This window comes from Artemia sp. Qi Xiang Cuo, chromosome 1 (genome assembly GCF_049724085.1).
Source record: "Artemia sp. Qi Xiang Cuo chromosome 1, ASM4972408v1, whole genome shotgun sequence".
NCBI lineage: Eukaryota > Metazoa > Arthropoda > Branchiopoda > Anostraca > Artemiidae > Artemia > Artemia sp. Qi Xiang Cuo.
The window spans coordinates 22,306,367-22,323,634 of NC_142794.1; the positions used below are offsets into that span (position 1 = coordinate 22,306,367).

General features: G+C 34.2%; 1 protein-coding gene across 1 annotated transcript in view; it reads right to left on the reverse strand.

Annotated features, from left to right (window-relative positions):
• Window positions 1–17,268, reverse strand: part of LOC148956118 (circadian locomoter output cycles protein kaput-like) — a 519,799-nt gene that overhangs the window by 303,106 nt on the left and 199,425 nt on the right. Inside the window, exon 5 of the mRNA XM_089094058.1 lies at window positions 724–817. Coding sequence (XP_088950184.1) covers window positions 724–817 — 94 coding nt within the window. The remainder of the gene's footprint in view (window positions 1–723; window positions 818–17,268) is intronic.

A 17,268-nucleotide genomic window follows, 5' to 3' on the forward strand; every position in this document is an offset into this window, starting at 1 on the left:
GCTCTATTAGTCCGACTCTGACTCCCTTAAGTTAGTTGTTAGTCCAGTGTAACTATCAAGAGCTAAGAAAGGTTGCAACCTATTCCCATTTTTGTGGATTGTTTTAATGTACTTTGTGGTAAGGAACATGACAAAGGCTACAGAAAAACATGAAATCAAATGGACAAATAAAACTTTCCCAGAATTAGATAATTCAGATGACTTGAATGGACCTAGATAAAAATGTTAGCGAAATGAGTGGTATCTTGTTGGTTTTGAGAGTTCAAAATGCAAGAATAGATCTGAAAATTAACTTTAAGAAGACCAAGTTACTTACACTTGGTCTTCATAAATCATTCCTGAAATGACACTTTTAGCGGTGGCAAAATATCAATCACACAAAAATGACGAAAAAATTGCCGGGTAACAGAAAATTATAGAAATATGATTTTTTTATGAAACCGATTTTTGCAAGGTTATTTTAAGTTTATTGTGTTGTTAATTGTGCTGCGGGTCTATTGTGCTTTTGATGCACAATTACTGCCTTCTTCCTTTTGCGTTTTTTTCTGTGCATTTTTACGTGACCACACTCGTGAAACGTCCAAAGCAAGACACCTCTGGACCCAGCCGTTCTCTGGAATATCAGGATCTTACGTGTTTTCTCTTTCTATATTTCTCACCTAATTTGCGGGGGTTTCACCTTCTTTATATTTATGCAACGTAACTTGGACTCTGAGAACTTACCTGATATGGACGAACGAGGGCAAATCAGCTGCCGAACAGCAATGTGGTCATCGGGATGAATAAACGAAAATATACTAAGTCCAAGCATATCAACCTATAAAGAGAAATGATTTACATTACTATTTTGGATTTCACTTTTACTCTTTTTTGTAAGGTAGAATTAGAAATAGTTCAATAGGATTGAGCAATAGATAATTACTTTTTTCAGTCTTTTTACCCGTGTCGATAATTGCATGCCCAAAGGAACCCTTGCGACCGTGCTCAGTAGTAACTGAAACTCTAAAAAACGGAATTTTGATACCAATAGATACCTATACATCTTAAGAATTGGATTCTTATGCTGATTTTAAATATATAAGTTTCATCAAGTTTACTCCTACTCATCAAAAGGTACGAGCCTGAAAACAATTGTCTTATTTTCTAAAAAGGGAGGGGGTACACCCCCTAAAAGTCATAGAATCTTAACGAAAATCACACCATCAGCTTCAGCGTATCAGATAACCCTACTATAGAGGTTTCAAGCTCCTATCTGCAAAAATGTGGAATTTTGTATCTTTTGGCAGAAAAAAGATAACGGATGCGTGTTTATTTTTTTTTCCCCAGGGTGACTGTATCGAACCAGTGGTTCTAGAATGTTGAGAGAGGGCTTATTCGAACGAAAATTAAAAGTTCTAGTGCCCTTTTTAAATAACTAAAAATATTGGAGGGCAACTAGGCCCCCTCCCACGCTCATTTTTCTTAAAGTCACCGGATCAAAATTTGAGATAGCCATTATATTCAGCATAGTCAAAAAATCAAATAACTATGACTTTGAGGACGACTTATTCACCGGGGGAAGGGCTTTAAGTTAAGAACTTTGTGCATTGTTTATATATATTATTGGCTATTGGGAAGTATATAAACGTTTTCAGGGGGATTTCTGGGGGGTGATCAGGGGAAAGGATTACGTTGGAGAATCTTTCCACGGAGTAATTTTTCATGGGGGAAGAGAAATTCCACGAGGGAGGTGAAGGAGCGACCCGGCTCAATAGTAACCGAAACTAAAAAACAGAATTTTGATAATAGTTGACACATCAAAAGATTTGGATTGTCATGCTGATTTTAAATATATAAGTTTCATCAAGTTTGGTCTTACCCATTGAAAGTCACGATCCTGAGAATATTTGCCTTTTTTTGAAAAAAGGAGGAAAAGCCTATTAAAAGTCAAAGAATCTTAACGAAAAACACACCATCAGATTCAGCGTGTCAGAGAACCTTACTATAGAGGTACCACGCTCCTATCGGCAAAAATGTAAAATTTTGTATTTTTTGCAAGAGGAAAGATCATGGATGCGTGTTTACTCCGCCGTCCCTTTTTTTCTCAACATCGTCCGATCAAAATTTCGAGATAGCCATTTAGCCGAAAAAAGTGAAATTAATTTGCAAATTTCATTGTAATTATTCATGTATTGTGAGCCAAATTCAAAATCTGCATTAATTCAAAAACTTTCAGAAATTGAATTATTTTTTTTTTAAACTGAAAGTAAGGAGCGACATTAAAACTTAAAACGAACAGAAATTATTCCGTATATGAAAGGTGCGGTCCCCTCCTCAGCACCTCACTCTTTAAGCTAAAGCTTGACTCTTTCGAACAACTCTACTTTTTAAAACAATAAAAAACTTCAGCGCAAAAAGCGAGGCACTGAGTAACGGACAGCCCCCTCATATACGGAAAAATTTTGAGAAAGCCATTTAGCCAAAAAAGATAAAACTAATATGTAGATTTTGTTTTAATTGTTCAGGCACGGTAAGCCAAATTCAAAACCTGTATTAATTCAAAAACGTTCAGAAATTAAATAAAAAAACTGCTTTTTTTAACTGAAAGTAAGGAGCGACATTAAAACTTAATGTTTTATAAAAGACTTGTTTTTTATTTAATTATTCATAGAAACTACAGGACCTCTTGTGACTTTTTGCTCTAAGTTGTTTATTTGTTTCCGTTTTTTCTACGTGTTTATTTGTTGTTGTCAAACAGTTCGTGGTAACAAACTGTAAGTAAGGAGCGACCCGACTCAATAGTAACCTAAACTCTAAAAAACAGAATTTTGATACCAATAGATACATTAAAAGAATCAAATTTTATACTGATTTCAAATATATAAGTTTCATCAAGTTTAGTACTACCCATGAAAACTTACGTGCCTGAGAAAATTTGCTTAATTTTTGAAAAAAAGGGGGAAACACCCCCTAAAAGTCACATAACTTTAAAGAAAATCGCACCATCAGATTCAGCGTATCAGAGAACCCTACTATAGAAGTTTCAAGCTCCTATCTGTAAAAATGTGGAATTTGGTACTTTTTGCCAGAAGAAAGATCACGGGTGCGTATTTATGCGTGTTTTTCCTAGGGGTGGTCGTATCGAACCAGTGTACCAAAAATATCACGAAAGGACTCATTCGAACGGAAATTAAAAATTCTAGTAGCCTTTTTAAGTGACCGAAAAAATGGAAGGCAACTAGGCCCCCTCCAACGCTCATTTTTTTCCCAAAGTGATCTATTCAAAATTTTGAGATAGCCATTTTGTTCACCATAGTCAAAAATCTAATAAATATATCTTTGAAGATTACTTTATCCCCCACAGTTCCCGGGGAAAGGGCTGCAGGTTATTAAATTTTCCCATTGTTTACATATAGTATTGGTTAAGGGGAAGTATACAGAAATTTCCAGGAGGATTTTTTCTGGTGGGGGGGGGTCGGTGGAGGGGGTTACGGGGGGATCTTTCCATGAAGGATTTTTCCTTTGGGGAAGGGACATTTCTATGAAAGGGGCTCTGGATTTTCAAGCATTATTTAAAAAATAACCAGAAATTAAATAAAAAAACAAGTTTTTTCAACTGAAAGTAAGAAGCAACATTAAAACTTAAAATGACCAGAAATTTTACGTATACGAGGGTTTTTGCATCCTAGTCAAAACCTCGCTCTTTATGCTAGAGATTTTTTAGTACTTTCAAAAGAGCTATCTATTCTAATGCGCTGGGCTAAGAATTCTTTGTCCAAGGGGCACGGGTTTGATCCCTGGCGTGGCCAGTTATTTGGTTTGGGACGCGGGTCAGTGGTGTGACCATGTAAGCTCAGCCAGAGTCGACCCAACTCTAAATTGGTACCTGGAGATATCTGGGGAAGGTAAACAGGAAGGGTGTACGAAATCACAGGATGGCTGGCCCCCAGCCCCCCATTGCACTTCCTGGCTGAAGGGCCAAGAAACTGAGATCAGCACCGCCGGTTTGGACCTTAAGGATCTAGTGCCGTCATACTTACTTATACTATCTATTCTAATAAACCGGCCTTTGTGATTCAGGGGTTTGTGATTCGAATAAAATTCGGATTTTACTGTAAAGACCGAGGTATTGACTAGGGGGCGAACTCCCTAATATACGTAATAAAAACATACGAATATAGAAGTTCGAGTTAATTCGTAAGTTACGTCAGAGCAAAATATCGAGAAAGCCATTTAGCCAAAAAAAGTAAAATTACTATGCAAATTTTGTTTTAATTATTCATTTCGTTTAATTTTGTTTTTAATTATCAAAGCTGTATTAATTAAAAAACGTTCATAAATTAAATAAAAAAACAGTTTTTTTTAAGTGAAAGTAAGGAGCGACATTAAAACTTAAAAGGAACAGAAATTATTCCGTATATAAAAGTGCTGTCCTCTCCTCAACGCCTCGCTCTTTGCGCCAAAGTTTGACTCTGTCTCACAACTTTATTTTTTAAAACAATAAAAAACTTTAGCTTAAAGAGCGAGGCGTTGAGGAGGGGACAGCCCTTTCATATACGGAATAATTTCTGTTCGTTTTAACTTTTAATGTCGCTCCTTACTTGCAGTTAAAACAACTAGTTTTTTTTTTATTTAATTGTGCCAAGGATGATTGCATGGTACTGAAAGCTCTAGAATATCGGAACTGAGCTCATTCCAAAGTAAATAAAAAAGACTAGATCTTTTTAAAGTGATAGTAAGGAATGTGAAAAGGGAACGTTGCGTTTTTTGCCATCTTGTGAATCCAAACTACGATTTTGTCACACGGATGATCAATTTGCCATTGATTAAATATTCTGGGACAGCCAAGTATACAAAAAATTATATATTGAGCTTCCCAATTGCGAAGGAATTAATGACACTCAGTTGTCCCTTTGTTTCGGAAAGTTCAGGTTATCCATACTAATAAAGATACTTCACACACTCCATAAAGTTGAAAATTGCTCAGTTCCGACTTAGGGTCACTTAGAGATTCCTTTAAATCCCTTTAAAGGTACTTCAGATGGCAAAACCTTCTGATGCATACCTAGTGGAACAGTTCTCAATCGCAAGGGATAAACTGGTAATCAGGCTTCAAGTAAATGCACTTAAATGATCCTGGGATATTCCAAGTATGCCCATTTGACAAATACGTAGTGAGTTTTGATTCAGTTCAACACCAATCTACATTCTATTAATGTTTTAACTTAATACCCGTTGCCTTTCCTGAGTTTTATGAAGAAACGCCTTTTTGAATATCTGGATGCACATAATTTCTTGTCATTTAGTTCAACATACTTCTCAAAACTCCCTGAAATTTTCAACTTAATACCCTTATTCGTTCCTAAGGCATTGTAGATATGCTCTCTTGACCACCTGGAAGCATATAGTGTCCTATGATATAGTTAAGTATCACCTCAAAATTCTTTCGAAGTTTCAACAAAATATCTTAAGTCATCCCTAAGATATTCCAGATGTCCCCTTTGGGTGTCTGGATGAATATAGTGTCTTTTGCTTAAGTTCGACACCCCCTAAATACTGTCTGAAAGTTTCAACTTCATACCCTTAGACATACCAGAGACATTCTAAGTATTCCCTTTTGACAGCCTTGGTACACGTTGTGAGTTTGTTTTATTTCTACATCCGTCAACATTTTATCAAAGTTTCAGCCTAATACCCGTATTATCGCTTCTGAGGTTATTGTGGATACACCATTTTGACTATATTGATGTACATTGTTTCTTGTGGTTTAGTTCAATATCTTCCTCAATATTACCAGAAAGTTTAACCTTGATACTCTTATCCGTCCCTTAGATATTACAGGTACGCTCTTTTGACCACCTGGACGAATATAGTGTCTTCTGGTTTAAACTGACATCTTCCTCAGCATTACCGGAAAGTTTCAACTAAATACATTTAGTCGTTCGTGAGATATCGCAGATGCACCCTTTAGACATCCTGGATACACATATTGTCTTTAGATTTAGTTTAACACCCCCCTCAGCATTCTCAAAAAAATTCATCTGAACACCCTTTGCCCTCTTTTGAGATCCGCAGTCGTTGGAAGAGGCGTATACATCTTGGAACAACTTGATCCCTCGCTTTTACTCTTTTCTACATTGACGTAGTGTTGTTTTGTTTTCACAGCTTTTTATGACTCTGTTGTGCTTTTTCATACTTGTTTGTTAATTTTTTCACTTTTTTCTCTTTTATTTGTATTCAAATTTGATACTTTGTTGGGTTATTTTTTTTGGAAATAAATACGTCATCATCATCATGTGTTATCCTTGGAAGCATAGTTAGTGGACCTTTCGACTATTTTGAACAAAAGGGCCTTCTCAAAATTTCAATCGTAGTTTAGGAGGGGGTGGTCAACAAGGACAGGGGAGTGGGCCGGTTGACCAACAATCATTTTTGCTCTTAAAGAGGACACTATAGCTTTCGTTTTCTAAACCAATGAGGCGACTCCGAAGTTTCTGCCACAACTCCTTCGAAACGGAGTGGTTTACGAATACGAAAAACACAAGCAAAGCAAAAAAGCCACTTCTTCTCTAGTTAGGTAGCACTTCCTCGCTGCATATGATCTTGATTGTTATGTTTTATTTATTTTTGTCGACATTTCAAACAGTTCGTGGTAACGAACTGTAAGTAAGGAGCGGCCCAGCTCAATGGTAACCTAAACTGTAGAAAACGGAATTTTGATACCAATAGATACATCAAAAGAATCAGATTTTAAGGCTTATTTCAAATATATAAGTTTCATCAAGTTTAATCCTACCTATCAAAAGTTAAGCACCTGAGAAAATTTGGCTGATTTACGAAAAAGGGGGCAAAGACCCCCTGAAAGTTATAAAACCATAATGAAAATCACACCATCATATTCAGCGTATCAGATAACCCTACTGCAGAAGTTCCAATCTATTATCTACAAAATGTGGAATTTTGCATTTTTTGCCAGAAGAAAGATCACGGATGCGTGTTTATTTTTTTATTTTTTTCCCAGGGTGATCGTATCGGCCCAGTCGTAGAATATCGGGAGAGGGCTTATTCAAACTGAAATTAAAAGTTCTAGTGCCCTTTTTAAGTGAAAAAATGGAGGGCAACTAGGACCCCTCCCACGCTCATTTTTTCCCAAAGTCACCTGATCAAAATTTTGAGATAACCATTTTGTTCAACATGGTCGAAAATATGATAAATATATCTTTTAGGATGACTTATTCCCCCGAAATCTGCAGGGGGAGGGCTGAAAGTCATGAACTTTACCCAATGTTAACACATAGTATTGGTTATTGGGAAGTATACAGACGTTTTCAGGGGGGATTTTTCTGGTAGTGGGGGGGGGAGTGGGTCGGGGGTTATGTTTGAGGATCTTTACATGAAGGAAGTTTTCATGGGGGAAGGGATATTGCTATGAAGGGGGCGCCGGATTTCCCAGCATTATTCAAAAAAAGATCAGAAATTGTATATAAAAAAAAAACAAGTTTTTCAACTGAAAGTAAGGAGCAACATCAAAACTTAAAACGACAGAAAACATTATGTATATGATTGGGTTCATCCCCTAGTCAATACCTCGCTCTTTAATCCAACGATTATTTACTACTTTCATAATGTACCGTGAGCAAAATGCGATATATTCAAAATACAAATTCCTTCTTTCTAAAGATAATTCCGACTTCCTATAATTAAGTTAAATCTAGTTTCAAAAATGAAAAGTCCTTAATCAGCAAAGAGAAAAAACTGCAGTTAGCCTCAGACAAAGAACGGCGCTATCCAAGCTTTGGATTTCGCTAAGACAGCAGGCAATAAAAAAGATGCTACGCACAATATTTCTAAGGAAGTTTAAATTATAAAAGCCGTGTGAACGTTTGAATCATCAGAAATATTTAAGACAATTTATTGGACGAAGGGTTCGCATCCTTGGGCCACCTGAGCCAATTGTGAGCCAGTTCTCACAGCGCAGGACAAAAAAAAAACTATGTTTGATAGTGGGGTAAAAGTGCTTTTTGAAGGTATTCGTAATTCAGATTCAGGACCATTTAGAGAGAACTTTTTCGATTTTCAAGATTTGCAATTCACTCATTGTTGTATCTCAGTCACCGTTGTGTCATTTGAAGTTACCCATTGCTGTTCACCCAAATATGCAAGTCTCAATAAATCCATTGCTTTTTACCTGTGTTTATTTCATTTTATGTGTCCATATCTAGCCTAATGATAGCTAATTAGTTCGCATGTCTCCAAAGGCACGTTCCCAAGGAATCTGATCTCCAGATAGCTCGAAGAGAAGAGGTCACATTTATATGGCTACACATTTCATTTTCTCTCATTAATTGAGGGTGGCGTAGGCCTTATTGGCACGATCTTTAGCGCTATAAACGGCGCTATCGAAGAACTTATTAGGTGTAAGTTCACAGCTTCAAGGTACGATATTAGATATGACGCGGTCAATATTTATGACAACAATTAAGCCCAGTCCTTTTCTTTCATCGCAACAATTTCTCTTATAGCCACAAAAACCATTCATCGCTACAAATGGCGCCAGTCGGAAATTGGAGAAAAACTGCGAACTAATTAGGCTATAAAAACTTTGTAATTTAAATTTAATTATTGGAGAGATACAGACATATAAGTAAAGTGATTAGGCCTATTGCCACTAAGCTACTACAGGGTAACCCTTTAGAATATCTCATAGGAGATAATAGCCCCCCCCCCAAAATAAGTTAAGTGAAAAAATTAATTTATTTTGAGTTGATTCAAAAAAAAAATGGCGGACGACCTTAACGACTTATTAATAGTGCAGAAGTTAGTCGCAAAAAATATAGAAATAGCAAAATCTATCCTGGAGTACAATGGTCAATCAGATATTGACGAATTTAATATCCAATTGTTCCAGTTTGTACAACTAACAAAAACAGAGCTAGAAGCGTTAGTCGACATGCTCCTATTACGACTAAAAGGCCAGGCCTTAACCTTTCTAAAACAGATTGAACATACCATAGGCAATGCTAATTTTAGCATCACCAGGATACATAAGAAATGAACTAATTTTTATTAAGGATATTCTAATAGGTAATGGCTATCCGGAAAAAATGATTTCTCAAATAATTGAAAAGAGGAAAAAAAGTTGACGGAGCCAAAAATATTAGAAGAAGATGGGTCAAATCAAGAAACAAATTACATAACTTTGCCTTTTGTACCAATTTTATCACAAAAATTAAGAAGAGAATTAAAAAAACATAATATAAATACATCATTTTAATCAGGACAGAATATAAGCTCGTTGTTAAATAAAGGGAAAGACAAGATAACGAGAAATTTGCAAAAGGGAGTATACAAAATTCCATATTCTCGTGGAAAATTTTATGTGGGTAGAACGCACCAAACCTTAGAAAATAGGCTAGAACAACAAACGAATGCAATAGATTACGCTCTAAAACAAAACAAAACACCAGAAACGTTTGAGTCAGCGGTTGCAGAACATCTTTATAATTTTCCTCATCACAGTATTTTATTTGATCAAACAAAAATAGTAGATACGTCTGTAGGACTTTTACAAAGCTTCAGGGAAATTATAGAAATAAAAAAGATAATATCTGGGGGTACTAGTATCAATAGAGATAAAGGGGAATTTGGGATCAATTCAATTTATAATAGTTTAATTAAAATGAAGGCAAGATATTCAACCAATACTGATTTTAATAATATTTCTGAAACGAAAGATGACCTTGCGAACAAAGGTCAGAATGGGTTAAATGATGAGAAAAGTAAACGAACTGCAGCTAAGCTTGCAACAAAACGAATCCATTCAATTTATAATTCACAAAATGGTTGATGAACTTGTGAAATTTCATTAAGGGTTATGGACCGGGTGGTTAGTTGACCTTTTATTGTTTTTGTCTAAGTATAAATATATTCTTCATTTTTGATAGATTTCAATTTATATACTGGGAGGAGGCGAGTAGAATCAATATAGACATTCAGTACATGGACGTGTTTATTTAATATATTTCCATTTATATACTGAGAGGAGGCCAGTTGAAAGACATTCAGTGCATGGAAGTGTTTAATTAATATGTGAGTTTTGTTCTTATTTATTTATATTTTTCTTTCGTTTTTGCTTTTTGTTCTCTTTATGTGTTTAGTATGTTTTATTGTAATGTAATTTAAGTTGTTTTTTTTTTTGTTTTTTTATTTATTTTTTTTTCCGTTGAGAAAGGCTCCCGGATGTCGGGCCGAAATATTCGGAGCTTTTGTGCATAATTATTTGTTTTGTAGTTCACTGCTTGTTAGAAAATTAAAACCCGTTTTTCGTGTTTAAAATTTTTTTTTTGTTTTTAATGGAAAAGCAGTGTGGTCTAAGAAATTATTTACATTTTAGCAGGACACTCCCCCCCCCCCCACAGTGTTCAGGGCAAGGGTTATAAGTTATGGCCTGGGGGCATATATGTTTTTATTGAAATCTTTGTCGTAGAAACTTAACAAACAGCACATTCGATTGGAAATTCAAAGGTCTGGTGCCCTTCTTATTAGTCAAAACTGATTTGAGGGCAACTAGCCCCCCTCTCACGCCTACTTTCCCCCCAAACACATCCAATCTAAATATTTAGATAGCCATTTTGTTCAGCATAGTTGATTTCCAGATATAAATTATATTTTTGAGGGGGGAACTCCCCCACAGCCCTTAGGGCAAGGGTTGTAAGTTATTCTATTTGATTATAATGAAAAGTTTTAGATAGCCTTTTTGTTTCACGCAGTTTAAAGTTCAGGAAATTATACCTTTGAACAGGACACTCCTCCCACAGTCTTCAGGGCAAGGGTTATAAGTTATGCCCTGGGGGCATATGAGTTTTAATTGAAATATTTGTCGTAAAAACTTGAAAAAGAGATCTTTCGATTGAAAATTTAAAGGGCTAGTTCCCTTTTTAGTAGTTGAAAGTGATTTAAGGGCAACTAACCCCCCTCTCACGCCCAAATTTTTCCCCGAACCCATCCAATAAAATTTTTATATAGCCATTTTGTTCAACGTAGTTGAAAGTTTTGAAAATTAGGTCTTTAAGGATGACAACCCCTCCCCCCACAACCCTCAGGACAAGGGTTATAAGTTATGCCCTGGGGGCATGTAAGATTTTTATTGAAAGAGATGCTTTAAAAACATCAAAAAGGGCTCATTCAATTGGAAATTGAAGGGGCTAGTCAACCTCAAAACGGTCAGAAATTAACATAAATTGGGCTCAAAACCCCTATGCCTTCCCAAGGCCAGAACATAATTTTCACTTTACTGAAAAAAATACAAACGAATGTGCATTGTCAGTTTAACATACATATACTGATATTTCGAAATCAATATGTTAATATTATTTGATTTATTAAAGTTGTAAAAGTAAAAACATCTATATTTTTTTCAGTAAAGTGCAAATTATGTTCTGGCCTTAGGAAGGCATTGGGGGTTTGAGCCCAGCTTATGTTAATTTCTGCTCGTTTTGAGTTTGACTCGGTTATTTATTGTAATTTCTGTCCGTTTTGGGTTTCATTTATTTATCATTGCTAATTTGCGGTAGTTTCACGCTTCGTAAATAATGTGATTTTATTTTTGCTCATTTATTGTTTAATGGAGTTCTTTACTTGTTTTTGAAAAATTTATTTTGTGGAAAAAGTTTTTTTAATTAATATGCAAAAGACGCCACCGAGCCATTGTATGAGATAACCATTAATTTTAGCACTATTTAAATTAATACAAAAATTCATGTTTTCATGGTGGTGCATTTTGGCGCTGGAAATATATATTGTCTATATAAACTGATTCGAAATAAATGGATTCTGTATAAATTTAAAAACTTCTATAAGTAGAATAGATTCTATAAATAGAATTAATTTCTAAATAAATGGATTTGATAGATTTATCTGTATTTGTAATATCTATGCATATTAGGGCATTTAAAAATCGATATCTAATTGGTTTGTCAGATTGTTTTTCTTTCTAGCGGGGTAAGGAATGTTCAGTCCAGAAAAATACAATTTCAGAGAAAATTAGGTATGTTTCTTGAGAGATGTTCAGATCCTTTTTCAACAGAAGCGTCTGCACCGGAGGAAAAGGAACACACATAACCCATATGTTTTGCTTTCATTTCAAAAAATATTTTTTTTATTTAATCTAGCAAATGTTGGCCCTGGCCACAGTTTATATAATATACCAGTAAGTTTACTGCAGATGATTTCTGGCTCTTCATGCTTGGTGCGAACAAAAAGCTCCTCCCACTTATTTCTGCACTTATTGTCCACTTATTGGTTGAGCCGGCCAAGTGGTTTTGTCAGTACTTGTTCCGTAGCTGATTATTCTTTGTCTACCCGTGAAAAGATCTAATGCCGCTTATGTTTATATCTGCAAAAACGTTCTCTGGAGCACTCACACCTTGGTCCGGGTTTTTATAATGGGTGAGATAGGGAAAGATCATACTGGATAATTATATAAACTGTGGCCCTGGCAAACAGGTACAATAAAGAAGCTCTATTAAAAGTGGTTCTAGATAGGATTTGCCAACAAAAAACTCATGGCCTTAAAATAGTATTTAATTAACGGTTTTTTATTAACGGTTCCTTACTAAAAAAAAAAAAAAAAAAAAAAAAAAAAAAAAAATCTGCAAACCCAAGTTTCTACTTTTGGGCCCATTTTTAAAATCATCACAGCATTCGTTTTCAATTTTCTGTATATCTGTGATCGTCACATTCTGAATATTCAAATTTATTTTACTACATTCCATATATTCAAATATATCTTAATATCCCTTTAACACCACAACATGTTTCTCAAAATCTAGAAAAATTATTCAAATTTGCTCTCGCTAGAGCTTGATTACGAGCTTACACTGGAAACTACATCTTCCAAGATCCCGGTGTAGCAATGATATAGGAGTCTTAAAGGATAGACTCAAAAGCCTAGTTTTTTCTTAGGGAGAAAAGATTTTACAGAAACATCTGTATTTTTTCATTTGGAAGAAAGCTCATAATAAAATTTCTGATATGTTAATGAAAATCTTTTTATGCAATAAGCAGAAATAGCGAACAAATATTTAATAGTGAATATAAGTTGAATATAAGTGATTATATGGCCCTTAGAAGCTGAGCTTCTTGGGCGTGTATAAACTTTACGTTTGTAATTGTTTTGTTTTTAGTATTAATAAATTGATTGATTGATTGATTGAAGTTCTTTTATAAACAAGAAAAGAAAAAGAGTGATGAAAAATTACTAAATTTCAGGGTTGGCTACTACTCTTAGCCCTCCTCCCTATTCTCCTCAAGTGTAATAGATATAATTTGGCTATCAATGAATTAAGTCTTACTGATTTTGCAATTGGAATTTGGACCTGTTTTATATGGCTTAAGTTTATATATACACACACACACATATATATATATATATATATATATATATATATATATATATATATATATATATATATATATATATATATATATATATATATATATATATATATATATATATATATATATATATATATATATATATATATATATATATATATATATATATATATATATATATATATATATATATATATATATATATATATATATATATATATATATATATATACATATATATATATATATATATATATATATATATATATATATATATATATATATATATATATATATATATATATATATATATATATATATATATATATATATATATATATAAAAAAAAAAAAATATATATATATATATATATATATATATATATATATATATATATATATATATATATATATATATATATATATATATATATATATATATATATATATATATATATATATATATATATATATATATATATATATATATATATATATATATATATATATATATATATATATATATATATATATATATATATCTAGTCCATGTTTTTGATTTTACAAGGTATGGAAGGCATTGACGATCACCTTTGTTTCTTTTAATTATTCAAGTGGTGGGACAAAAACTTCTTTTTCTTCCGACAATTTTTCCAGTCCATATTTTAGATTTTCAAAAGTATGTTAGGTATTGATGACCTTATCCATGTCAAAATCTAAGACCCAATCATCATCGCTATAATTTTCAATTTTTTTGCTTTGTTACACCTCGATTTATCTTTCGAGATTATGAAATACATATCGCAGAACCTTGGTTTTATTAAGAAAGGTATGGAACACATTGCAGGCTTCTATATATAGAGACTCACTGCCGCTTGTCTTCTAAAACCAGACAAATTGAGCCTTTTCTTGATGTTTTGACGTCCAAATGGACCTTAAATTAGAAGTGGTGCCTTTGTAAAAGTACATTTTGTTCATTGGAGTTTTAACTTTAGCCTTGGTTTGTCTTTTGTCATTATTTAAGCCATATTGCAAAACCTTTGATTGTTTTAATTGTTCAAGTGATGGGACAAAAACTTCTTTTTCTACCAACGATTTATCTAGTCTATGTTTTTCATTTTAAAAGATGTGAAAGGCATCGGCGACCACATTTTTTTTCTTTTAATTGTTCAGGTGATGGGACAGAAACTTCTTCTCTTGCCTTGGCTTGTCCTTTGTCATTATTTAAGAAATATTGCAAAACCTTTGCTTCTTTTAATTGTTCAAGCGGTGAGACAAAAGCTTCTTTTTCTTCCAACGATTAGTCGAGTTTTTTTTTTTTATTTAAAAGGTATGGATGGCATTGGCGACCACCTTTGTTTCTTTTAATTGTTCAGGTTGTGGGATAAACACTTCTGTTTCTTCCAACGATTTATCCAGTCCATATGTTTGATTTTCAAAGGTACGGTAGGCATTGATGAGCATATCCATGTCAAAATCCAAAACCCAATCATTATCACTATCATTTTCAATTTGTTTGCTTCGTTACACCAAGGCCTATCTTTTGTCATTATGAAATTCATATCGCCGAACTTTTATTTTTTTAACAAAGGTATGGTAGGCATTGATGACCTTATCAATGTCAAAATCCAAAACCTAATTCTCATCACTATCATTTTCAATCTTGACACGTTTTGATTCTTACTGTCCAGGTTGATTTTCATTGGGTCGCTGCCCTTCATTTTCATTTTTGACTCACTCACTTGTTCGATGTCATATGTCTTCTAACCATGCATTTCTTTGCTGTTCATTTTCATTTTTAAAACACTCTAATTGTCGTTTTCACATATTTTCAAACCGCCCGTGTCTTTGCTCTTCATTGTCATGTTTGACACGTTTTTGGATTTTACTTCAGACAATTTAGCAATGGTCTTTGCTTTAGCTGTCCGCCTTAGTATTGTATTGGTTGATGGTCCAGGTTGTCAAATTTCACATCTTATCACATTTAACAGATAACGTTGTGGTTCCAGAAAATACTCATTTATAGTAGCTGCAACTGCAAATTTTCGTTTTTTGGGCCTTCCAACAGAAACTATATTATATAAATAACTGTTGCGTTGGAAACTCAGCAGTCTTATTTATGTTATGCAATGACATCATAAAAAAATATACTTAGATGGTGGCATATATGATGTCATAAGAAATGCTTATATTATGTACTAACAAAGTACATGACGTCATTTGCAAAAGCCAAAATTAAGGCTCTTTATGATTTTTCTCGGACTTTCGACCTATCTAGATCGATTTTTTATGCGAAAATATCACAAGGTACTAATTTTCCCGAAAAAAATATTGAGCCATTTTCGAGAATAGAATAAATATATCCATACATAATTGTATATTTATGTATCTATGTATTTTTTCTCGACAATGGCTCCATATTTTTGGAAGAAATTGGTATCTTAGGATATTCTCACATAAAACAACGATCTAGATAGATTAGAAGTCTGAAAAAATTGGTTAACAGCCTTAATTTTTGTTTTTGCGAATGAATTCATGTACTACGTTAGTACATCATTATAGTATAAAGATGGCACTCTGTAATTCCACCCCCCGTTTATATCAACCCCTTCACATCAAACTTAGTAGTATGGGGTCAATCTAAGGTACGTCTCACATAGCAAATCATTCTGACGACACACATAGGGCATTATTTTAACGACACCCATAGGGCATTACTTTAATGACACACATAGGGTATTACTTTAACGACATAGTATTGCCTCTCTGCTTTTAACGACACGCATAGCCAATCCTTCTGACGACACACATAGGGCATTACTTTAACGAAACACTCAGAAAATTAATTTAACGACACAAATAGGGCATTATTTTAACGACAGATATAGGACATTACTTTGACGAAACAGTATTGCCTCTCTGCTTTTAACGAAACACATAGCCAATCGTTCCGACGACACACATAAGGTATTACTTTAACGACATACATAGGACATTACTATAACGACACAAATAGGGCATTACTTTAACGACACACATAGACAAATATTCCTACGACACACATATCTTATCATTCCGAGCAGACACATCGCCTAAAATTCAAACCGCACTTATCTGTTCTTTTCTCAACTTCCGCTTTGACAAGCGGCACCCTATCCTACCATACAAGTGGCCCACATAATGGAGTTACCAGTCCCTCATATCCTCTCTCTGCATTTAACAAGAGTCATAACATATTTCTGGAAACAATTATTCTCAGCAAAAGAATTTTATTACTCCGAGTGGGCCTATAGGAGATCATTTCAAGCGACCCTACATTCCGAGCGGCTCACTATGCAATTGACCCTACATTCCGAGAGGGTCCATACCCCAAACCAGTTTCCGACAATTTCAAGAATGATACATTATCTGGTATTGCGTAATCATTCATGTAATCGGTGAAACACTACAATGAATACAAGCGGGCCCATATCCTGATAGCCTAGAATTTCGTGGCATGTTTCTTAGAATTTCGCAAATTTCAAGAATGATGCTTTATCTGGTATTGCGTGATCATTCATGTTCTCGGTGAAGCAATAAAATGAATAAAATCGGGGCCCTGTCCCACCATACAAGTGGCTCTACATTCCGAGTGGCCCACTTTACAAGCGGCCATACATTCCGAGCGGCCCAGCATACAAGTGGCACTCCATTCCGAGCGGTAACCTATTACCAGCGACCCAATAGGGCTTACAATTTCCTTCTTAAGCGTCTTAAGATCATGAAGAAAGTTTAACGGCAATTCCTCCAATACTGCCTTGTACATAACCAAATTCATAGATGGTGTTATTGGTAACTACAATTATAGATGGTGACACGTTTTCTTTTCCAGTCGTACATTTTTTAGCTTCTAAGC